This window comes from Cibotium barometz, chromosome 18 (genome assembly GCF_041138505.1).
Source record: "Cibotium barometz isolate CiBa-2024 chromosome 18, ASM4113850v1, whole genome shotgun sequence".
NCBI classification, from domain to species: Eukaryota; Viridiplantae; Streptophyta; class Polypodiopsida; order Cyatheales; family Cibotiaceae; genus Cibotium; species Cibotium barometz.
In genome coordinates, this window is record NC_141063.1 from 19,069,917 (window position 1) to 19,095,618 (window position 25,702).

At 42.2% G+C, this 25,702-nt stretch overlaps 2 protein-coding genes across 7 annotated transcripts in view; one reads left to right on the top strand and one right to left on the bottom strand.

Moving 5' to 3' along the window:
* Positions 1 to 5,756: 5,756 nt before the first annotated feature.
* On the top strand, positions 5,757 to 9,152 carry LOC147629029 (actin-like). Its single transcript, XM_086812235.1, has 5 exons — positions 5,757 to 6,219; positions 7,310 to 7,392; positions 7,496 to 7,889; positions 8,009 to 8,622; positions 8,777 to 9,152. The coding sequence occupies exons 2-5, from the start codon at positions 7,333 to 7,335 to the stop codon at positions 8,840 to 8,842; spliced, it is 1,134 nt and encodes a 377-aa protein (XP_086668361.1). The 5' UTR covers positions 5,757 to 6,219; positions 7,310 to 7,332; the 3' UTR covers positions 8,843 to 9,152.
* Positions 9,153 to 14,715: 5,563 nt separating this feature from the next.
* The window catches only part of LOC147629030 (D-lactate dehydrogenase [cytochrome], mitochondrial-like), a 96,130-nt gene continuing 85,143 nt past the window's right edge, over positions 14,716 to 25,702 (bottom strand). For 2 of the 6 annotated variants that reach the window (XM_086812243.1, XM_086812244.1), the window contains exons 17-18: positions 15,928 to 15,971; positions 14,716 to 15,081 (exon numbers count right to left, since the gene is read on the bottom strand). In XM_086812243.1, coding sequence (XP_086668369.1) covers positions 14,962 to 15,081; positions 15,928 to 15,971 — 164 coding nt within the window. In that variant the 3' untranslated portion in view covers positions 14,716 to 14,961. The other 4 variants (XM_086812241.1, XM_086812245.1, XM_086812240.1 and 1 more) reach the window with 4 other exon arrangements.

Genomic DNA, 25,702 nt, shown 5'->3' on the forward strand with positions numbered 1-25,702 from the left:
TGAATACAGTCTTGTGATGATCTAAGAACTTGATTATAGCTAGAGAAACCATCCAAGAAGTAATAGGCTTCTTCACTGACAACTCTTTTTAAAATGTGCTCAGTATAGGGCTAATGGGGGTAATGATCTTTTCACGTGGTTGCAATGACTTTTTTAAAGTCCACACACACTTGCAGCTTTCCTTTTTTTTTTGGGCACAATGATAATGGGTGGCACCCAATCAATGTGCTCGATTTCATAAATGAATCCCACAGCAATAAATTTATCAATCTCTTCTTGCATATACTTGGGATTCATTTGTTAAGGCCTTTGCCTTGTAGGTCTAGATCCTTCAATGATAGGGATTGTATGTTATACCATTTTAGGTGGCACTCCCTTTATATTGGAGCAAATAAATCCTTAAATTCTCTTAGCAGATCTACCAATTCCTTTTCCTCATACAACATCATATCCTTAGCAAAATGAACATCAGTTTGGGCTTCTCCCCAGGTTTAGCTAAGTCTACCTCCTTGTTGTGACTTTAGGGGGTCCATCATATGAAACTCCTTCTTGCCTCTCCTTATATCATTGAGCTCTAAGACAAACAAATGTTCGATCATCTACTGTATATGATTTATAATGCTCAGGAATAGGTGTTAAGTCCATTACATCATCTTCTTTTGCGTTGATTTGGGCCAAAATCCTCTTGGCTTTCGGTTCTACTTCTGCCAAGGCTTTGTTTCTCCCATGCCTTTTCGATCTAGAAAGTCACAGCTCAACCTTCTCTCTTGTTTTTTAACAAGGATAGTGATTTTTTCTAGATCCTCATCCCAACTCCTCATGTACCTTTGTAGCCTCAAGGTATCTTAGCCACTATGCATCCATCCATTTACTTTGTAACATGTTTTTCATCTAGCTTGATATAAATGCATTCGCCTTAACCATTTTCTAATGTGCTTCCCTTTTCACTATCAAAGCTTGTTTGATAACTTTGCTTCAAAAACATCAACAATAGTCTTAACTCTTATCATCAAGACATAAGTCAAAGGACCCTGCATTGTTGAGTCCAAAGCAATGTACTTAGTTCCCCAATTAGGGAGTATATCGATTGTTAACAACATGTGCATCCAATTTTCATTGAAATATGGAGGAGGAAGAGATGCTTACACCATATCTTCCTCTTCACTCTTGTCTAGACAATTTATGGTTTGCACGCTTGAATTGATGTGGTGTGGTCAGTGAGACAATAGACTGGTTTTCCAAAGAGGTTATCCTCCATCGAATGAGTCTTCCATGTTTACAAATTTAGAACTCGGGTATCTTTTTATAAATAAACTTGGTCCAAGGCCCAATCTTGCACCAGCCTAGCCTCCCTCATGAAAGATCTACCAAGTATGACATCATATGAATTTGGTTGATGCAAGAAGTTCATCACTACAAATGTGTGGTGATATTGGAACAGAAAGATTTTCAATTTGGTTCGCTTTGCAAGACTTCTATGAGTCTTGCAAATGTTTCATCGACCATTTTTACGACAAGATCCGTTTGCTCTAAGGTCGACTTTCCCCATTTTTCCTAGCATTTTTTTTTGTGATAATGCTCACCTCTACTCCATCATCTAGGATCGCAGTTGCCTAAAATCCATTATGGTAGATAGGAATGGTAGCATAGTAATGTCTCAATTGATTGATTGGAATTCGGATGAATCTAGGAGCATTACTATCTTTCCTCAAATGCTATGAGGTATCAATCTCTGGCTCATGTCCTGGTCTAGCATGTGGTTCTAAAGTTCCCTCAACCCATTCTTTTACATTCCTCCATAGGGTAGGATTGCTATGAAGAAAGGGTCCAGTAGGCATTTTCACCTATGAGATGACAAGGATAATCTCAAGTTAGTTACATCTCATGGATCATATGCTATCTCACTTTCACTAACTTACTATTCAATCCCATTTTCTGATTTAGGAGTCACACACCTCATCCCTTGTCTCAAACATTCTATTCATGAGGTCATCTTCCAACCCTTCATCGGAGCCAAGTTCTTACTCCTCTTGTTCTTGAATTGGCTCTGGAATGTCCAATTGTTTATTTTATCTTATCTTCAAGAGGGGATACAATCTGTCAAGACCTTTACTGCTCCTTCAAACTTCCCTTGGGATGATCTAATTAAACCCTTTATTGTTTCTAGTTTCTTTTAGAAAAATAATCATTGGGATATTCTCCCATACCCCATTGGGGTCTCATTGGCCTTTAAAGGCCGTTTACTTGGGGCCTTTTTCTATCGAGACACTCTCTTGATTGGATCCTATTCCTATGGTTCCCTCATCTGAACCATCATAGATAAGGAACATTAACTTACCATTGCCTACCCTCTTTGGTCACGCCTCCTCCTATCTTTTTTCAAGGTAGAAGTTGGTACACTAGTGAACATCCACCTTATCTTTGTTGTTCAACTGGTGGATTTGGGCTCAAGTTAACATGTTTAATGAGGCTACAATACATCTTGGTTGTATACTTATCAAGTGGAGACTTGTTTCAGGATTGGTGGAAGTTGTTGCTTCCCCACTTGACTTGTATAGATAGATGGTCTCTAATCCACACTTCATATATCACAGATGCGGGCATTCAATGCTTATATGGTTTTGTCTACATATTGAAGATGAGACTAGCTCTCTCCTTGGGTAAAGGTGTGCATTGGGAGGTTCCCTTACCTCCTTTAACTTGACCTTCTCGAGGATGGTCGAGGTCAATTCATCGACTGCCATATTTTTTACCTGCCTTTTTCTAGCATTTGAGTAGGTGAGAGACATCATCTCTCATCAACTCATGCTCTTGTTGCTTGATGTTGTAGAGTTGTGCCACTAGGCTCCACTTGTCACCTCTTCTTCTCGTAAAGCTTGGTAAAAGGACATTCTTAAGTCGAGTAAAATTGACCTTATCCTCTAGCTTAAGAATCCTATACCATTGATGTGCTTTTCTACATAACGTTAGGGAAAACAAATGGATCTTTGTGAGCTCATCGATGGGACTACATGTTTCACAAATGGACTCAAAGATTTCCACGTGTTGGATAGGATCCTCATCTCCATTGAAGCTTTGCATAAGTTTTGCAATATGGTATGGCTTCATGGAATTTTGCCTTGGGGCATGAACTTGAGCGGCCCCTAATTCCCTTGCCACCCCCTTATATTGATTTTTGCTACCATTCTGTTGGATAGGATCCCCATCTCCATTGAAGCTTTGTGTAAGTTTTGCAATATGCTATGGCTTCATGGGATTTTACCTTGGGGCATGAACTTCAGCAACCCCTAATTCCCTTGTCACCCCCTTATTGATTTCACCATTCTTAACAAATCAGGGGTAGCTGAGGTCTGGTTAAGATAGGTCCGGCTCATAGGTTGTTCAATGAAGTATGTTATCCCTCTCCCTTCTTGGAATAGGTTCTTGGTTAAGACTGTGGCGGCTCATAGATTGGTTCAGTGAAGAGTATTATCCCTCTCCCTTCTTGGATTAGTTTCTTGGTGATACTCCTCTCTACCCAAGGTCATGGAAAAAAATATAATTTCTATATTCAGTGCATCTGCCCCCTAGGGAAATCTCTCTTGGCCTTGTAAAAGCACTAATCGAATGTGCACATAGAAATTGAGATCTGTTATAATTTAGTTGATGTGCACCTTTGTGTAAAGTTGGCCCTTGGATTTTTTGAGTTGGTTTCTATTAGCCCATGAGACGGGTAGCCGCTTCCCATTCTCCCATTGGCTCTAAGGGCGACATCTCTTCTGCCAAAGCTTATACAAGGGCTTGGGCTTGTGTCAATGCCTCCCTTTTATCCCTTTCTTGGATTTTTAACGCTAAGGCTTACATCCTTTCAAGGTTTCTCTTTTTTGCTAAGGCCCTTCTTACGTCTAGTTCTTGTTTCCTTTGCTTAAAGATTTGTAATTATCTTTAGGCCCCCATAAATTTAATTTCTATCTCCATCTCCTCACTCGTAGGGAAAAAAGTCTCTCTAGTAGTGATACCCTCCACATCCCTCTTAATCCTAGGAGTGTAAGAGATTTGCTCATGAGGATGGGTAAAGGTTTCCCTTGACATAAATGTCTTATGGGAGGTGCTGCTTGCACAACACCTCTTCTTCCTGGGAACATTTGGGTATTGCTCATTGTGCGACCCTCATAACTGAGTGAACCTCTTGATCCATATTCGACTATATTCCGGATAGCCCTTTGGCAATGTTTAACAAGCCACCAGATATTGTGGGGGAGCTTGAAACTGTCTCCTCCACTCGCTCATCAATCATTTGAGCTTCTTCCATGGATTTCTCGCAATTTAGACCTCTCTAAGCAAATACACTTTGATGTGTGCTAGATGAAGGACCGGATCCAATACTTCTATGGTAGGAAGATCCTAGACACTATCCTCTAGAGCATTTTCATCTCCCAAAATCTTTCTAGATCTCAAGTGCATGTACAGGTATTTTTGTAGGCCAAATTTTAATTTCTAGACTAAATTTATTGTTTATGAACCTTTGAATATCCAAAGGCAAAGTTATTTAGGGTGTGAATAACTCAAGTTTTTCACGTTATTTTTTTTAAACTTATCCTTCAAATTCAAGGTAGAACTATTGTACACTATTGTCTAGCATTTTTCCCTCAATCCGTAAGCACCAATCACAATTGAGCTAACTTAGAAGATATTCACGATGTGAATATCTAAGAGATAGTAACATGTGAATCAATTGAGATAGTTACGATGGTTGTGAAAAACTCTAATTTACTCATTATATATAGCCACAACAAGTAGTTGGTGTCATCAAGCTTATCCTAAGCGAAAAGAATCCCAAATACATCACTGCCTTCCATTTTAGCCTACAAATAACTAATCTCTGACACAAAATACAAATATACCAATTACTTGGTACTGTTAATGCCCACTGAATGCAACCGTTAGTAGATCATTGATAACAAAGGCAACGTGCAAAGTGTGAAAAAAATTGCAAAGTGCTAGCAAGAATGTAGAAATCGATGATAATGATGCTAATGCTGTTGAAGTTGTTGATGATGAGCTTGAAGATGCGATGTCGATGGCCATGCCTATACAAAATGTTACTGCAGTGTAGAAAGTCCAAAATCAAACAAATGCAGTTCGAATTGACACTCCCTTGGGACGTTTGCAAAAAACTTACAACATGCGAACGAGCCTTGAAACACACTCGAAATGCGTAAAAATAATGTTAACGTAGTTATCAGCACACTATATTGTATACCTTGTCCACCTAAGAGGATAGCTTAATCTGAGACAATCAAAAGAGCAACTCGAGGAGAAGTTGACAAAGGAATGAGGGCCAAGAGAACCTGCTCTGATACCAATTGTAGAACCTGCTCTGATACCAATTGTTGGAGTGGAGATGAAGGTAGCAATCCACATACAGATGTCGCAAATAAGCAACAAGGAGAGATAGAGAGAAGCACAACACTCAAAGTAGATTGACAAGAATGAGTGAAGTACAAGTGAAGTGACATGATAAGGTCACTTATGCACACTCATAAGAGTGCAAACATACGCTTGGGGAAAAAGAGTCCTGGCCCATTATTAGCCTACGCCCACATATCACTACATATAAATGGCTACACTCTCTCACTTGGCTTTTTTCAACCCGACATTCATGGAAAAGAGGCGGCAACAATAATATTCTTTTTTTAAGAAAAGATGTGTGTGTATATATATTTAAATACATGCATGGAAAAGTACAAAAGGCAAAAAAAAAAAGCTGGCATCCCAGTCGGGAGTAATATCACACTGCTCTTCCTAGTTAAACTCTAATATTCTCCGATGCATTCTCACTTGTTTTTGGCCGCTTTGCTCATGTGCCAGGCCTCGAGGGCTTGCGCCCCTTGAGGGCTTGCTCACCTTGAGGGCATATGGACTCCAAGGGTACATGGAGCCATGTGAACCTGACACACATTGATTTGGTACACGGTTACACCCTCCTTGGACGGCCTTGAGAAAATTTGGACGGCCAGAGACTCAGAGAGGTGCTCAAAAGGCGTGTGAAGGGCGAGAGGACCGGATTGGGGCCTTTTTCCAAGGCGGGCATCTTCTTCTTCGTCTGCATCGCATCATCCCCTCCCGCTTTCGTGCTTCTTTATTGCTTGTCAGAGCTGCTCACAGATTCGCTTTCTCCTCTCAACTCTTGCGAGGCGTCCCGACCTGAGCTCTCCATCTGATCTTCTCATTTTACAGGTATGCGCTTGCTTCTTCCTTCTTTGTGTTTCTCTGTGTTGTTTGATGTGGCTATGGTGAGGTAAGAGCAGCGTGACTACCATGCTACGAACTGAGAATAGTACTAATCATTTTGCGTAATAAGGACTTAACATGCTCAATATGTAAGCACAGATCTGAACCGGATTGCCTTGTATTCTACCTTGTAGAGTCTTTGTGATTCCTAAGTGGATTGTGGAAACCCTAGAAATGCTCCAGTCTGAGGATCCGCCTCTACAGTCTTGCTTGTCAAAGATCCTAGCATTGATGTACTGTTCAGGTCAAATTGTGTCAAGATGCTAGTAGTGTCCTAGTTTTGTGATCAACCTGTACCTCGCCTTACCTGTCAGAACCCTAGGACTGTTTGGTTTTAGATCTTATCTCGGTCTATTTTCTACCTTGCTCTGGAATGCCTTTCCTAAATTTGATCTTGTTTCATGATCAACACCTGCCTTGCTATGTACTGACTTCCTCTCAAAGCTCTATAAGTGCTCGACTTGTTCATATTTTCTTTATCATGACCGTGGACAACTATTATACTAGTTTGCTAACAACATTTTTGGTACCATCCATTCATTGATCTTCCTCCCATCCAGGGGCTTTTGTTCCCATCAGAACTCACTCAGTTTGACAAATGCCATTGAATTTTCTTGTTGCCCTCCAAGGTTTATCATGCTTTTGTAGATCTGTATTCACCTGGCTTTTATGTCTTGATGATTATGATTCCTGTTCTTTTGGATGGAAAAGATGGCATCTTTCCATTGATGAGGGCCGTAAGTAGGACACATTTGCTGTTGTCACGTGGAGTGACCAATGCCCATTTGATTGCGTATGTATGCATTTAAACTCTAATTTATTTTGCATGAAAATGTTGCTTGCACATGCGATTATGCATAATCTTACATGCACATCATTTTTATCAAGTCCTCCAGCTTGAAAATGAATAATGTCTGCCAGTCCTTGCCTTAGTACCTGTCGAGCCCCCCTGCGCAGAAGGGGGCATGAGTCTGAATCTTCCTTCTTTTGGGTACTTTTCCAACTAACTTAATCATACAATTATTGCAAGTTGCAGGTTGTTGACAGCTGCAGCTGAAGATGGGAGACGCTGAGGAAGTACAGCCCCTTGTTTGTGACAATGGTTCTGGAATGGTGAAGGTGGGGCTATATTATTATTAGTGTCATCACTTTCATTTTTTTTTCTCTCTGGTATAAATTGAAGATATGAACTTATTTATTGGAATTGGAACGCACTTTGTAGGCTGGATTTGCAGGTGATGATGCTCCTCGTGCAGTCTTTCCAAGCATTGTGGGACGGCCTCGTCATACAGGAGTAATGGTTGGCATGGGTCAGAAAGATGCTTATGTTGGAGACGAAGCCCAGTCCAAGCGTGGAATCTTGACTCTCAAATATCCGATTGAGCATGGTATTGTGACCAATTGGGATGATATGGAGAAAATTTGGCACCACACTTTCTACAATGAACTTCGTGTTGCTCCCGAAGAGCATCCGGTGCTTCTTACAGAAGCACCATTGAATCCCAAGGCCAATCGTGAGAAGATGACTCAGATAATGTTTGATACCTTCAATGCACCAGCCATGTATGTTGCCATACAGGCAGTTCTTTCTCTGTATGCCAGTGGTCGGACAACGGGTAAGCTAGTTGCCATCGGTGATGTTCTGCTGTCTGGACTTTGTCCATAGTTGGTGTTTTTGTAAGATCTTCCTCTTACTTTTTATACCCTTTCCCCCTTGCTTTTGTTGAATCTGTAGGTATTGTGCTTGATTCTGGCGATGGTGTCACCCACACCGTTCCCATTTATGAAGGGTATGCGTTGCCGCATGCCATTCTTAGATTGGACCTTGCAGGACGTGATCTGACAGATGCGTTGATGAAGATCCTTACTGAACGTGGGTATTCATTCACCACTACTGCAGAAAGAGAAATTGTAAGAGACATGAAGGAAAAGCTAGCCTATGTTGCATTGGATTTTGAGCAAGAGTTAGAAACTGCAAAGAGCAGCTCCTCGTTGGAGAAAAGCTACGAGCTTCCAGATGGGCAGGTCATAACAATTGGTGCTGAACGATTTAGGTGTCCAGAGGTTCTATTCCAGCCTTCTCTCGTTGGAATGGAAGCTGCGGGTATCCATGAGACCACCTACAATTCTATCATGAAGTGTGATGTGGATATCCGTAAAGATTTGTATGGGAACGTTGTGCTGAGTGGTGGTTCTACCATGTTCCCTGGTATTGCTGACCGAATGAGCAAGGAAATAACTGCACTTGCTCCTAGCAGCATGAAGATCAAGGTGGTTGCTCCACCTGAAAGAAAATACAGTGTTTGGATCGGAGGCTCGATTTTGGCGTCGTTGAGCACTTTCCAGCAGGTGCATCTGAGGGCTTTTTGGTGGCTTGGATTTGATTGTGTACATGCTTGTTCTGAGTTTTCTGTGAAGAGAGTTGAACCTGCTATGTATATGGTAGAATCAAAGTGCCTCTTTTGGTCATTCTCACATTTCATTTTTCTGGTTCGTTGTGCAGATGTGGATAGCAAAATCTGAGTACGACGAGTCTGGCCCCTCCATTGTGCACCGGAAATGCTTCTAAGTACAGAGTTTTTGGCATGAAACCCAGGGCAAATCCTTTCTTTTGGGGAATTTGAGTCTGGTATATGGAAGACTTTTAATCCAAGTGTTGTTTTGGTAAGGTCGGCCTTGCAATTTGTCAAAAGACCACCTTCTAGGTACGGCTGTCCCCTAGGTCTGATTACTGTCCACAGCATCTCTTGCAGATTCATATTTGGTTTTTGGGTTGGAGCGTCTATCACAAATCTTGGCCATTGGGTTTTGAAGTTGTGTTCTGTCCTGAATTTTATTAAATTTTTTGAATTTCTGAATTCATAGAGGTCTTTTTCAAATAATAGTCAAATCTTTTGTCTGTGGTTTTAAAGAACTCTTAATCAGTGCTGTCATATATGATGGAGACCACCTGCTGTTTCAATTGATCAGTTAAAAAGGAGTTTTGAGCCCGCACTCTCTCTCTCTATCTCTCTCTCATCCTAGTTTTTTTTGGCTAGAACTTCAACTGCAAGTTGTATCTTAGTACCCACTTAATTTCACAAAGAAACACAAGCACACCGATCCAGCAAGGTGTCACTCAGCTCAAGGAATTTGTTGCACTACAAACCTACACTCGCCCACACAAATACATGACACATAATTTGAGAATGTTGTAACACTTCTAGATATCTCTTTCTGCTTCCTTTTTCTCAGTTTCACATGTACATGATGCACACACACTGTCAATACGCACACTCAATTCACTTTATAAGATAGAAGTGGTTTGTTTATCATGGCCATCCAGGCCCCCTCTGCAAGGCCCCATATGAGTTTTTAGTAAGGCAGAAAGAGACCTTTCGAGGGTTGAAACTCTATAAGGATGAGGCCTCTCATGCCCTATATTACCCACCAGTGCTGCTAGGAGTGAGTGAGATCTTGCTAATGCAGCTGGATATGCCCAGGGTGGGTCTCGCTGGCGAACAAACATAGTCGGGAGGGGCAGGGCATTTACGATCTCTCTTGTTCTCTTTTTAAAATTTCTAGAGAGAGAGAGAGAGAGAGAGAGGGGGGGGCGACCTGCCCTGAAAGGCCATTGGTATCATGTTTATGTCAAGGATGTACAATTTGGAGTGGATCATATCCATAGTTGAGGTACACGCAATCACACAACAATACAATAACCCACTCTATAGGCTCATCCCACTTATACTCACTTCTAGGTTATAAATAGCTATAACTCCTAGGATTATTAACTCTATAAGCCTAAGCCATCAATATCAGCATGGTTATCTTTTTTTGATGACCCCGGCTCGAAAAACAAAAACAAATCTTTTTTTGGCGATTATTAACTTTATAAGCCTAAGCCATCAATATGAGCATGGTTACTCATCTTTTTTGGGCCTGATTAGCAAATCTAACCCTAAGCTTAGCATCAATACATAACATACTTCCTCTCTTTAAGCATTTACATGCTTGTAAAACAAATATAGGAAATTCCTACTAGCAACCCAACTTCCACATTGAGTTAATCTCTTCCTTATCTTTCCATAATCTGATAATCATAAACAAGTTAAATCTAAGCTTCTACTCCCTGAAATCCCATAGGAGCTTGAGCTCATGTGGAATAGAAGTCAAAATCCTCAACCATAACAATTTCTTGAGGTAAAATCCTCAATTCCCAATATTTCTTCAAGTCAACACTAAATTGGATGAACTTGAAATCTTAGCATCAATCCTAGTTAAATTACATATCCACACGAGGATTTGGCAAAATCACAATACCTAGGGGATAACATAACATACTCCCATGTTGACAAATTGTGAGAATTGTTAGGTATTTCAGCACATAAGTACATAAAAGCACCCACATCCCAAGTAGTACTCCAAAGAATGCTCCTATCATGCCAAAACTGTCCTATCCAAAACAGCACCAAAACATAAACTAATTGTTGCTAGTAGTCATATGCTTAATACATCGTAGTTATCTTTGAGCATATGGGTTTACCTCTCCCAATCAAACCGCCCCTTGGAGACAACATCTGTCATCCTCTTATTTGCTCGTCAGATCGAGGCACTCATAATCACCCTATCAATCACTATGCAAAAAAGTAATATCGTGTTGAGAAACAACAATAGCATTGTGTGCTCTATTAGGCATGGTTAAATCTAGAATAACCTCACCAGTCACAACACTTTTGACATGCCTCATCGAAGGCTAGGGCCTAGTACAGGTGCCTCATTGAAGGTCTATAAAACATTAGTTTTACTCAAGTACAAAATTTTGGAACCCTATATATCCCTATTGTAGTGATGTAATGGGTTTTCTTTCCAAAACAACGCCCAATACACAAATTGTATCATCTTGGAAGAAAAAATCTATACGATCAAACAACTGATCTTAATATCAATATTATCATTTTCTGAGTTTAGGTCATATATACATGTGTGCTCATCTACACCAAATGAAGAAATTGATCACTATACCTAAAGGTTTCACAAAACCAATCTCAGTAGAGAGATATCATGCAAAATTGGTGAAGCACATTAATCTCTTACTTTACATTCATAGTACCATCTCCCTCAATCTTTGGTTCTCAAGATTGCTTGTGCTCATCCCCACAATAAATCAATTGTTGTAGCTAAATAACTGGAATGCATGTCAACCATAAATGATGAGCCAGAATCAACATATAGCTATGACAACTAGGTCCTTCACACACGAATTCGTGAAAAGCATAACTTAGCTCCTCATTCCCAACAAAGGACTCTTGGGCATTTGTTTGATCCATGGAGAAGAATCCCAAGGAAATAAATATTACCAACAATAGTATCATACTGATTCTCAAAAGGAACATTAAATCCCATCATCACAATCAATCTGAGGAAGTTGGCCAACCTTCCACCCTACGCTTGATCCCTAGCCCAAAGATCTAACATTACATGATAATCAAGTTCGCTCAAAAGAACCTCTTCTTAGATAAACCAAACTCTAGCGTCTCTTGCCTCAAAAACATTCTCAAAAACACTAAGATGACCTTTAGGTGCTTCAGAAGGACCTAAAGAGACTCGCTAAATACAAAAATGTCACTTGAGAAGGCATACTATAAATGAACTTAACAGTCCTTAAGAGCATCATCCAAAATGTGCTGCTAAGTTGGGCTTGAGCATACATGTGAACCAAAGGTAACATGGAAATCAGATAATACCCTACCATGTGCTCCACACTATTGTAAGGTCATCTTCGTTTGCTATATGTGGCTCTAGTGAAAGATAAGCATACAAACTAACTTTGTAAGATAAACCACAACTTTCTTCCAGTATCCCCGTATAACCTCAACCACACATCTGAGTAAACTAGTGCATCCCCAAAATACTCAATTAGCACCAAGATTCATCGTCAAAATGATGATAACTGTCCAATAATCACATGACAATCACTAAGTGGAGATCAGTGGCTACTCAATAGAAAATCATCATCAATGAATCGATCTTGATAATGTTCGACTTATGCTTCCAATTTATCTTATTTATTAAAGTCGCCAACAACAAAAACTCAGCATTGGATTTTGCTCGCACCTTGGCTTGCAAGTGTGAGTACATTCAGAAGAACCATGCCCATTCCACACACTTAAGGTATTGAGTGTACTCAGAGGTACGGTGGACAATCGCCCATTCTATGAACTTAAGATATTGAGTGTTGCTCGCACCTTGGCTTGCAAGCATGTGCAGAGGTACGATGGACAATTGCCCATTCTACACACTTCAAATATTGAGTGTTGAGAACTTGCAAGGTAGCTTATAGTAAAGGAGCTCTCCTCAAGCAATCTACGAACATGTAGCCAATTGCACATGATTTACATAGGGATTCAGTAAGGTGTCAAGAAGTATTCCAATTTGAGTAATCTACTATCTTGTGTGATCCATGACAGAATAGAAACACACTACTACATTCATTCATACTATCTTGTGTGATCCATGACAGAATAGAAACACACTACTACAATGATAGTCTAACAGTTTCTACCCTTTGGTTTGGTTTTTTTTTTTTTGAATTAAGGAAAAACTTGAATTGTGCATAGGATCCCTTGGTTTTGAGGTGAGACCTTTGTGCACTTGTTAGTTGTGAATGGAGACATTATGATGTGTCATCACTCAAAATTTTGCAATGACTACAATATATAGAAATAGTTTCTTAGGGTATGGGTAATGTCACTACAATATATAGAAATAGTGACTTAGTGCTAACATTGTATACAACATGGTTTGCAAGTGGAACGGGCCGTAAGGATTGTTGATAATTGAGCTGATCTCCCCTCCACCAAAGATCTCCAACAAGTTAGTATTGAATTCTACATTTGACATTTCAAAGATGAATTTTTCTTTTAGCCCTATGTATGTGGGGGGCAATGGAGAGCCTTCGGTGCAGAGGCTTTTATGCATAGGGCACATGAGAGGTTGGGTGCCCACCAACCATATCACTCAAGTTCTAGCCTAGTTTCTGCACCTTTTTCAACCAGCAGCTGCACACAGCATGCGGCACCTAGAAGAGCACCTCCTTCGAAGCCTTCATTCCCATCTCTCCCCTGCTCCGCCAAAAGCTGCGTACAATGTCTTCAGCCCACCATGCATGACTCACAAGGGGTCCCCATTCATGTTAAAAACCACAGTATTGCCTTTGCCATTTCATGGGGCAAAGGCAATTGGGTGGATCATCCAATTGTGTATTCCTCCAAAAACCTTCTAAAACGTGTAACTATCCATAGGTCACAAATTAATGAGCTATGAATACAAAAGTCAATGGATGTTACCTAAGGAATTTGGCCACTTCAAGCTTCGAAATAGACTTTGTAGACACATCTATTCTTGGATCCTTTAGAAAACCTTCAAAGCTTGCAACCATTCTAAAACATTTAGATGCTCTTAAAGAGAAGTTGGATTGACATGTTGCAAAAGGCAAAAAAGAGTGGGTTTGTGCACGGTGACTTTTAGAATGCAAACATGACCTCTTTTTGTTGCATAGAGAAGCTTGCAGTGATGGTTGACGAGTAGCACATTGCTAGCAGAGCTGTGGCTGGTTAAATCCAGAAACCCTATCCATTATGCAAGAATATTCCATGTGTTTTGAGGTTCTTTTGTGTGTTTAAAATTGTTCTCATTATGAAAAAAAAACTTTCAATCTTCTTGTCTAGTTAACAAGGTCTCTAGCTGGTAAATTAAGATACCCTATCCATTATGCAAGATCATTCCATGAGCTTTGTTTTTTTGTTTTGTTTTGTTTTTTTTTTGGGGGAGGGGGGGAGGTGGGTGGGTTTGTAATGTTCTCATTTCATACTTATGGAAAAAAACACCTTCACAATCTTCTTGTCTGGTTCACAAGGTCTCTGACTCGTTAAAATTGAGAAACCCTATCCATTATGAAAGAATATTCCATGAGCTTTGAGATTTCTTAGGTGTTTTGTTATGTTCTCATTACAATCTTCTTATTTTTTCAACTTTTGACAAATGTGTCTTTGCAATGCAAGTGTCCAGTCTCTAGGCATATGGATCGACGATCTGGGCAACCTATCCTTTGTGGATACCAGATGTTTTAAGCATAGTTTTGTTCCCAAACTTGAACATCTAGATTCAATTTCAAGGCAGAAGGGGCATGTGAGAGTGGTCAAAGAGGTAACATAATCAAGGATAATTGCAAGTAAAGAAACTACCTTGGCATTGACAAGCCACCGTCTAATGAGTGTATGTGTGGTAGTAGTTTGTACTATGTAACACCTGATCATTGTATTAGGTACCTTTAAATGGTGGAAAAGAGAACCAATAAGATCGAGGAGAAAGCGGCTATCCTTTCAACACACATACTCTCTTCTTCTTCACTCCTCTATCAATCTCTTGCTCAGCTCACAAGCATGGACCTTTTCTTCTTGCTACTTAGTACATGGATTGTGTTTAGCTATTGAGATTAGCATGATGGCTTGAGTTTTAATACATAATTTGGTTCTATTAGGATTCACCACTATTATGTTTTCCTTGGTACTGAAAGCTCTGCTCACATGCCTCTCCCATGAGAGATTTTAAGTAGAATAATTACAAATCCATGTAATGAAGATATTGGACTGAAGTGATACATTGTTTAGGGAGAGTTTTCTATTTGACTGCAAACTCTACAGTGATTCATGAACATATATGGTGAGGTATGATTTTTCCTGGATTCATAATATTTTTGGGATCGAGAGCTTGTTTCACAGCATACATGGCTTTGAGACTGTCCACTCCTAGCTCCTTTTCCAGAAACTGTAAGAGAAAAATACAAGCTAGCTCATGTTGGGAAACAGTTTTCTTATTCATGTCACTGCAAAAAGCATCAAAAAATACACTCAATGCATGTGCCAATTCAAAACATACACCCTTCAGTACTGTTGGTCTCTGAATCATAGTGCTGCTCCTAACAAGAGAATACTACCAACTATGTCCTCTACAAAAGCCTTGATCCAAACCAGGCAGCTCCAGGGCCATGCATTGAAAAAGATGCACATTTTTAGTATAGCCGCCCATACATGAGTTGAAGCACCTATGCACTTGTGCAAGGTGATAGGCCCTCTAGTCTCTCCAACCAGAAAGACCCTACACTCAAAAAATATGCAGTTGACTTATTAGGGTGGTCGCTTAGTCCTCCATATAACACACTACATTGATAAGGTAAGTATTTGTCAAACTAGGGTGATCACTTGGTTCTCCATGAAAGACTCTACACCGATAAGATTTGTACATTTCACCATGTCTTTTGACATTGTGGTCATTTGTAAAGCCCTGCACTTGCCTCGAGAAATGAACGACAAGACAACTGTATGTCATTGCATGAGCCATTATTTTGAAAGTTCTCTTCATTGATTAGAAAAGCACATATCACATGGAAAGTAATAAGTACAATATCAATCATGTCAACATCCCCTGGTAAATGTTGACTAGGTTCACATTGTTTGTCAACCAAAGGCTTCTAGTGTATTGCATTAAATTTTTGAAGTCAAAGATGGACTTCTAAAAAGAGACAAAATTTGATGCAAATAAAAAGACAAGTGGAAATATAATATTTCTTGTAAGCTGCCTAAAAAAACATTGTATGCCAACTTTAAAACTTACTTTCATTTTTCCAACTCCAACTCCATGCTCTCCAGTACATGTACCTGCAATTGAGTCAAATTATTAGAATCAGTGTGGTCCTCGCACCTTACTGTGCAAGTGTGCATGCACATGCGCACGCGCGCACACAGAGTTCTAATGATGACTTACAAAAGACCAGGAGGATCTATAAGACCATGGTAATACAACACATCTATCATGCATGATGGCATGAAAAGAACTGGAAAATATAAAGTTTTAATTGACTATCCGATAGTAAAAGCTGAAAAATATTCTGACTGAGATACCTTGCTAGAATGGTGGAGACTATGAGGCATGATTCAAATGCATGAGACCATGTGTGAAGAAAGTGTACCCTAAAAATAAACATGTAGCATCTACTCCACCTCTGCGATCATTGTTGGGCCTTGATGCATTACAACGCTTCTGTATGATCTTGGCTACCTGTTTTTGTTTCTCTGTTTGGGGTCGTTAATCATGGGAGGAAGCCTCAACGGCGTCATCATCTTCAGTGGATCGATGAAGGGGCAGCTACTACTATTTCTGTCAATAGAGACCCTTCTTTAGGCTAAGGGCAAAAGTAAATGGTATTCCAAGGTTTCCATGAGAAACAAAGGTGACCAGAAACCTGCCAACAATCCCGCTCATAAGAAGCTTGTCATTATTGTGGTCTCAAAGGTCACATTCAGCTTGATTGTCGCAAGAAGAAGAGAGAAGGTGGTTCTGCTAAGAAACTCAAACCTCTTCATCCACCAACCAAACTCAAAAATCCTCTTCCACCAAGGAGACTGTCTCCATCGGTATTGAGGACCACAAACCTACCAACAATCCCGCTCATAAGGAGCTTACTTGTCATTATTGTGGTCTCAAAGGTCACATTCAGCTTGATTGTCGCAAGAAGAATAGAGAAAGTGGTTCTCCTAAGAAACCCCCAATCAAACCTCTTCATCCACCAACCAAACTCAAAATTCCTATTCCACCAAGGTTACTTCCACCTCACGTCTTACGAATTGGGTGGTTGATAGTGGGTGTACTACTCACATGACTCCTCACACGACCATTCTTTATGACATTCGTCCCAGCTCTTTGAGGGTGTCCATTGGTGATGCTTCCAACTTGGAGGCCTCTTTGGTTGGCAATGTGCGACTTAACTCTTTCCTGGGCCAGCCTTCTATCATTCGGGATGTGCTTGTTCCCAAGCTCTCCAACAATCTCCTCTCAGTTTTTCGGAAAGGATATGGTGTCTACTTTGACAGTTGCATCCTCGAGATCATCGACACCATCACCTTGCAGATTGTTGCCACAGTTATCTAGGAAGGTGGTCTTTATCGGTTGAAGGACTTTTGTGGCTCTTTGAATGAGTCCCAATCTCATCTGCTGAAGCCTACAACTTCGTCACAGCTGTCATGCCTTGGTAGCTCATGTGGAAACTTGTGGCATACTTGCTTCGGGCATCTGAATTATACTTCTCTACAATTGTTGTCTTCTTAGTAGATGGTCGAGGGTCTTTCACCCACTCTACTTGTGTGTGGCTTGTCTTCATGGCAAGCAACACCGAGATGTCTTTCATCACAAGGCTACTCATCGAGCTTCTCATATTCAAGGATATAGCTCTCATTCCATGTCAAAGATTGTGCTGAAGAATTAGTAAGCTGATGAAGTTCCATATCGGAGAGATGACAATCACGAATAGTGGTTTCCAGCCATCGTGGAATCTTGGGGGCAATCCTCTCTTGCACAGGAGCAGGAGCAGGAGCAGGAGCAGGAGCAGGAGCCGAGGAAGGAGCAAGTGGGGGTGGAGAGGCAGGGGGTAAAGAAGTTGATGGTGGAGAAGCTGGTGGTGGAGTTTATGGCCGAGGAAGGAGAAGGGACCTTGATGGTAAGCTCGGGATGAGAGCGAGAATCATCGGAGGGTTCAACAAAGTGAACATTGCGAGAAATCACCAAGAATCACAACTCCGAATCCCATAATCTGTAAGCTTTAGGCACAGAGATTATAGCAGCTTCGTCTTTCTTGTAACTTCACCCTGATGAGTACAGTGATACAGTCGTATGAGCCTACTATAGCTAAAGAGGCTCTTGCTCTTCTTGAGTGGCGACGACGAGCAGCCATGGAGGCCGAGGTTGATTCCATTGAGAGGAATCGTACATGGGAGCTTGTGGACCGGCCTCTGCATCGACAAGTTATTGGGGTCAAGTGGGTCTTTAAGACCAAGTTTCATGCTGATGGATCTCTAGAAAAACAACATATTGGTGTTGGGGTAAAGGCGTTATGCCCACCCTTATAGTGTGTACAAGCCCATAAGTTATAGTACATAGTACACTTAGTACTTTTAATGTACTAAGTGCACTATGTGTACTAGTGCAATATACATGTGTGATAGGGGAGTCACACTCTCATGCTTTTCATGAGTTGACTTATCCCCACAACTCTCTCTCTCTCTCTCTCCCTTGCTTCTCTGTGTATGTCTCCCATGAATGATCTCTAAACCCTAATTCAGGTTCCTTCTCCCATCAACTGGTATCAGAGCTTGGTCGCCTGCTGAATCTCTCTTGGAGCTGGTCGCCTGCTGAATCTCTGACAGAACTGCCTGTATTTTTCTGGTCTCTGCCCAGCCAGTAGGCGTGGGCTGGCTCAACTGCTGCCCAGCCATCAGCGTGGGCTGCTCCAGCTGCCCAGCAGCCAAGCGAGGACTGCCCAGCAGCCAGGCTGGCTGCCCAGCAGCCACGAGCACAGGCGCCTACAACAACTGGCGCAAGGACAGTCAACGCAGCATTGGAGCGAAGACTCGTTGGGCATCTGAGCATTGGAGCGAAGACTCGTTGGGCAGCCACTACTGCGCTGAACACAGGCGAAGGCAGGTGAACGAACACGCGTGCTGACTTCTCTTACTGTCGAGTCTTCGACGACGTGGAGGGCACGCCATGCTACCTCGCTCCCCTTTGCCACGTATTCGCCTTTCGCCTGGCTGCGAACCGAGATAGCCTCGCCGCTTCCAAGCCCCAGAGCTTGTCCGCCCGTGACTCGCTCACGGAGAGTCTGAAGAGGGACGCCGCCCATGTACAGGCAATTAATCAGCGCCTTCAGGTGGCCATAATGGGCAGCAACACTGCAGAGTGGAAACCTCTGAATGAGTCCGTTACGAGCCAGGTCATGGCGGAGGATTTTAGCAGCCCCATTGTGTCGTTGTCCCTGAGATGCTTGAGCAGGTCTCCCCCCTCGCACAGCTCCATCACCACGACTACAAGCGTGTAGCGCTGGGCGTAGATGCGCTAGGCGAAGGCTATTGCCTACCTGCACAACAAGCAGCATCATCATTACCCCACTTTTCCTGCAACAACAAAAACTCGCCTGCAAATCAGAGAATCACGAGGTATTTTGCTTCAATTTTTTTTTGGGACTTGCAATTGAGCAGGTACAATTATCAATTGAGCAGGTACAGGTGCCCAATTGCTCAATTTTTGAGCAAAATTGGCAAAATTGGGTGACATTGGTCACAATCAGGATCAATTTGCAGGAAATTGGATGTCGAAATTTGGGGCTTTTGATGTAATTGTGCAATTAAGCACTCATACATGCTGTATGATGTGAGAAATTGCACATTTGGGCAAAATCGCAGCAAATTGCAGCAAATTGCAGTGCAAATCAAGGGGCTTTTGTGCCGATTTGGTTGATTTGCATGCAGGCAATCACATTTGATGCTGTGGTTAATGTGCTGATGCCTTACAAGCACTCAATGTGCCTGTAAATCAAGGGGCTTTCATGTATTGGATGTATATGTGGCCAGGGGGAAGCATCGTGAACACTCTGGATGCCTTCATGTGCGCCAATGTACCATGCATGATCAGAAATTGATCTCAAATCAAGGGGCTTTTTCAAGTTCGTATGCTTGTTGAGCTTGGCAAAGCAGCAGGCAAGCCATTTATGCCTTGAATCCTCAAAAATCAGCTTGCAGTCAAGGGGCTTTTGCCCAATTTCTGTTCGGGACTGTTGTATGCAGTGTTCGTGACTGTAAAAGTCTGATTTTCACTCATTTGGACAGCCACGAGAGCATTTATTGCTATTGTACCTGCTGGTACAGATTTGGCACAGCTTTGTGCATGTTTTGGCATGGCTGTACACTGTTTTGAGTGATCAAAAGGTTCAAATTCAGCTGCTGAAATTGCCGGTACAGGTTTGGTACATCATTGGTAAGCACTTGGTACTGTTGTACAGTACTTTGGAAGGGCAAAAGAGCACATTTAAGGTGCTGTCCAAAATCTGCAGCAACCAGATTTTGGTGTTTTCATCACAAAAAGTGGGAGAAAAGTTGCATTCTTGCTTCCGCAGTGGGAGATAAAGCTTGGGAGAACATTTGTGAGCACTTTGTGTGCTTTGGGTGCAGTGTTTGCACATCTTGGGTGCAGTGTTTGCATATTTGCAGGGAGTCAGGCATTAAAGGTTGCATATTGCTATGGCAACCACAGGCGAGAGCTCTTCATTGCTTCACATCAAGAAGCTTGAAGGCTCGCAGAATTATGACATTTGGCAAACCCAGTGCTACAATGTGTTGCTTCAGAAAAAGCAGCACAAGCCTATCAAAGAAAGGGGTGTGATGCCCGCTTCTCTTACGGCTGAAGAGTGGGAAGATATGGATGAGCTGGCAAGATCTACTATCATGTTGTCTGTGTCAGACTCATTACTTTTCAGCATTCGTGAAGAGAAGACAGCTTGGGGAATGTGGCAGAGATTGCAGGACTTGTATGCCCAACAAAGTGCCTCAAGCAAAGTGTATTGGTTGAAGAAACTCATAGGTCTTCAGATGAAGGAAGGGGCTTCTATGACAGCCCATTTAAATGAGTTTAATGGTATTGTCAGCCAAGTCATCAATCAAAAGTTGGCAATGGACGATGAGTTCAAAGCCACTTTTTTGTTATGCACTTTGCCAGAGAGTTGGGACACATTCAGGACAGCCACTAGCAATTCGCATGCTATGCTGTCATATGCAGATGTTGAGGGTGCTCTTCTTCAAGAAGAGATGAACAGGAAAAACAACTCTGTTGGCAAGTCCAATGCAATGAATGCACGTGGGAGATCCCAACAAAGGGGAAAAAGCCAAGAAAGGGGAAGGAGCAAGTCTCGTTCCAAAAAGGATTTGGAATGCCATTATTGTGGCAAGAAGGGACACATTAAAAAGCAATGCTACAAATGGAAAAATGATCAGAAAGAAAAGGGAAAAGGCAAAGACAAAGAGAAAGATGAAGCCAAAGATGCAAAGCCAAAGGGCAAAAGTGGAGTCAAGATTGAAGAAATCAATGTGTCACATGCAGGTGGCAGTGAGGATGAGGTCCTCTTTACGTCTTCACTTGATGCCCATTCACTTCTTACAGGTGGTCATGGTATGCACTCATGGATCATTGATTCAGGTGCCTCCTTTCATGTCACAGGTTGCAGAGACTTGTTTGTCAGGTACACTGCTGGCAATGAAGGAGTGGTTTATTTGGGTGATAACCATGCATGCAAGATTCTTGGCAGAGGTGATGTAAGGCTTGTATTTTCAGATGGCTCACAGCTTATGCTCCATGATGTCAGGCATGTGCCTGAGATCAAGAAGAATCTGCTTTCTACTGGACAGCTTGATGATGCTGATTATGTTACCACATTTGGTAGTGGAAAGTGGAAGATTAGTAAGGGCTCACTGGTTGTTGCCAGAGGCTCTAAGGTGGACACTCTTTATTTCATGCATGCAGGTGTTTGTCACCATGCTAATGTAAATGCAACCGAGCTGCCGGAAATTTCTATGTGGCATAGCCGGTTGGGACACATGAGTGTCAAGGGAATGGAGCAATTGTCTCGTTTGGGTTACTTGCCTTCTCTAAAGTTTTCAAGTTTTCAGTTTTGTGAGCATTGTATATATGGTAGGCAACTACAGTGCCCCCACAAGAAAGCTCTTGGACAAAAAGATGCTCAGTTAGAGCTTGTGCATACAGATGTATGTGAGATGCCTCAGCTTTCTTTGGGAGGGGCAAAATACTTTGTGTCTTTTATTGATGATGCCACACGCAAGGTGTGGGTCTATCCTCTTCGCTTGAAGAGTGATACATTCTCAGTGTTTCAGAAGTTTGTTGCTCATGTTGAGAATCAAACTGGCAAAACACTGAAGGCTTTGCGTTCCGACAATGGTGGAGAATATACGTCCAAACAGTTTCAGGACTTTTGTGATGCTAAAGGCATCAAGAGGGAGCTCTCTACTCCTTATGATCCTCCACAAAACGGGACAGCAGAGAGGATGAACAGGACCATACAGGAGAAGGTCCGTTCTATGTTGTCACATGCTGCATTACCTCATGGTTTTTGGGCTGAAGCTGTTATGACAGCCGTTCACCTTATAAACAGGTCACCTAATACGAGGCTTGGTGGGAAAGTGCCAGAAGAAGTATGGACAGGGAAGCCTCCGTCATACAAGCACTTGAGAGTGTTTGGTTGCGTTGCGTACGTGCACATACGCAGGGAAATGCGCACCAAACTTGATCCCAAGTCTCACAAATGCATATTCCTAGGATATGGTGACAGAGGTGAAATGGGGTATAGACTTTGGGATCCCATGAATAGAAAGATCATACGCAGCAATGATGTCATTTTTGATGAAACATGCATGTATAAGGAGCCTGCAAGGCAACAGGAGCCTGGCAGAGTCATCTTTGATGATGATGGACATCATGGACAACAACAAAGGGCTGTAAATCAGCCATTACAGCAGGAAAACCAGCCCTTAAATGATGCTGAAAATGGTCCAAATGGACAGCCAGATATGGCAGAAGATATCCCTATGGATATACCACAGTTAGAGGAGATACCGGGCATGATTTTTCAGCCTTATGGCATGGAACAGGAGCCACCAATGGGTGATATGCAGGCTGGACAGCAACCTGCAAATGATGGTCATTGGGTACGGAGGTCCACTAGACCCTCCAGAGTCCCTGACAGGTTTGTTCCAGGGGTTGACTATTTGATGCTTACTGACTGTGGAGAGCCCTCATGTTATAAAGAGGCTTTACAGAGGGCAGACAAAGCTCTATGGGAGCGTGCCATGAAGTCAGAGATGGATTCTCTGCATAAAAATGGAACTTGGAAGTTGGTGCATTTGCCTGCAGGCAAGAAGGTTTTGCCATGCAAGTGGGTATACAGGCTCAAAGTTGCACCAGATGCAAAGCCAAGATACAAAGCCAGGTTAGTGGCTAAGGGCTTCAAGCAGGAATATGGTGTGGACTTTGAGGAGATCTTCTCTCCAGTGGTCAAAATGACCACACTTAGAGCTGTATTAGCTTTGGTTGCGCATGATGATCTGGACTTGATTCAGATGGATGTAAAGACTGCTTTTCTTCACGGTGATCTCCATGAGGAGATATATATGCAGCAGCCAGAGGGTTATGCAGTGAGTGGAAAGGAGAAGCTTGTATGCAAGCTGAAAAAGAGTCTTTATGGGCTCAAACAGGCACCAAGGGAATGGTATCATAAATTTGATACATTCATGAAATCTCAGAAATTCAGGAGAAGTGACATAGATCACTGCTTGTACACCAAGAAAGCTTTGGATGGCAGTCTATTGATTCTCATTTTGTATGTTGATGATATGTTGATTGCCGGGAAATCTCGTAAAGAGATGGATGCTTTGAAGCAGAGGCTGCATGAGACCTTTGATATGAAGGATCTGGGTGATGCAAATCACATCTTGGGTATGCGGATACTTCGGGACAGAAATCAGCATGTGTTGTATTTGTCTCAGAAGGAATACATTGGCAAAGTCTTGCAGAGGTTCAATATGGACGGGGGGAAGAAAGCTAGTACTCCTTTGCCTCCATATGTGAAACTCAGTGCTATGGACAGCCCACAGTCAGATAGTGACAGGGCTGATATGGCCAAGATTCCGTATGCTTCAGCTTGTGGCAGTCTCATGTATGCCATGGTTGCTACTAGGCCGGACATTGCATTTGCAGTGGGAGTGGTTTCTAGATACATGGCCAACCCTGGCAAGAAGCATTGGGAAGCAGTGAAAGGTGTCATGAGATACCTGAAGGGCACACAGGATTTGTGCATTTGCTTTGGCAAACAGGATGCATTAGTGCATGGTTACACGGATTCGGATTATGCCGGTCATCCAGATAACCGGAAGTCTACTACCGGTTATGTATTTACATTCACAGGAGGTGCTGTGTCATGGATATCCAGGATGCAGAAGTGCACTGCCTTATCTACTACAGAGGCCGAGTATATTGCAGCCACAGAGGCTTGCAAGGAGGCATTATGGCTATCTCGGTTAGTGGTTGACTTGGGCTATACAGGGGATATTCCATTGTTGCATTGTGACAGTCAGAGTGCCATCCAGTTGGCAAAGAACCCTGTCTTTCATGCAAAGACGAAGCATGTGGATGTGAAGTATCACTTCATCAGAGAGGTGATAGAGAACAAGCAAATTCAGCTTGTTAAGATTCACACGGATGACAACCCGGCTGATCTGTTGACGAAGAGTTTGCCTCCAGAGCGGTTTGCTCATTGCAGACACTTGATGGGCATTGGATGAGGCCATTTTCAGCCTTGATATGGCCTTGTATATTATCATGTACATGCTGATTTTTTCTTTTCCTTTACTTAAGGGCACTTTGCCTTTAAGTGGGAGGTTGTTGGGGTAAAGGCGTTATGCCCACCCTTATAGTGTGTACAAGCCCATAAGTTATAGTACATAGTACACTTAGTACTTTTAATGTACTAAGTGCACTATGTGTACTAGTGCAATATACATGTGTGATAGGGGAGTCACACTCTCATGCTTTTCATGAGTTGACTTATCCCCACAACTCTCTCTCTCTCTCTCTCCCTTGCTTCTCTGTGTATGTCTCCCATGAATGATCTCTAAACCCTAATTCAGGTTCCTTCTCCCATCAATTGGTTGCGAAAGGGTACTCTCAGATTGAGGGTGTGGATTATGAGGAAACTTTTGCTCCTACAACCAGATACACCACCATCTGAATAGTTCTTGCTCTTTTTGCTCATGAGCACTGGCCGGTTTACCAATGAATGTCAAGTCTGCCTTTCTTAATGGTGACTTACATGAGGAGGTGTATGTTGCAAAACCTCGAGGTTTTTAGGTTATCGAACACGAGGGTAAGGTGTACAGATTGCACAAAGCCCTTTATGGTTTGAAACAAGCATCCAAGGCGTGGTATGATAAGATTGATGCATTCTTTCTTTCCCTTGGATTCTAGAGTTGCTTTGCAGACAACAATCTCTCTATCTTTGCTCAGGATACTTTGCTCTATTTGATTGTCTTATATGTTGATGATTTATTGATCACACTCGCTCACATCTTGTCAAGAATGAATAGCTCCCATCAGATTTAGCTCTCACCTTTGAGATGACTGATTTAGGACTTCTCCACTACTTTCTTGGGATGGAGGTCTGTTAGCTTTCTTGAGGCTATGGAGGGCAGGAATCAAATGATCAAAAGGGGAAGAGATGCTTCTCCTCCGGCTGGCCGCTCTGTGAGGAGAAGGCTATCTCATATAGGGGGAGGGGGGGGGGGGAAACAACCACATAGGTGGTCTGTAATGCCAAGTGGGGTCACCACCTCTATCTGTGAAAAATGGGCCAGGCCTCCATAGCCTCAAGAAAGCTTCCCGCCGCTTCTGCATGCGGTCAGCACCTCCTTGTAGCTTCCCCCACTGACTGCAGAGGATGTGAATGATATCGAGCCATATGCTCCTAATGGACTCAGCCGGCGGAGTGTGGGTAACCTCG

What these genes read in the sequence shown, in the direction of transcription:
- LOC147629029 (XM_086812235.1), top strand. Translation starts at nt 7,333, where the DNA reads ATGGGAGACGCTGAGGAAGTACAGCCCCTTGTTTGTGACAATGGTTCT. An exon ending in TGCCAGTGGTCGGACAACGG is followed by an intron (nt 7,890 to 8,008) that starts GTAAGCTAGTTG and finishes TTGAATCTGTAG; the next exon opens with GTATTGTGCTTGATTCTGGC. An exon ending in CGTTGAGCACTTTCCAGCAG is followed by an intron (nt 8,623 to 8,776) that starts GTGCATCTGAGG and finishes TTCGTTGTGCAG; the next exon opens with ATGTGGATAGCAAAATCTGA.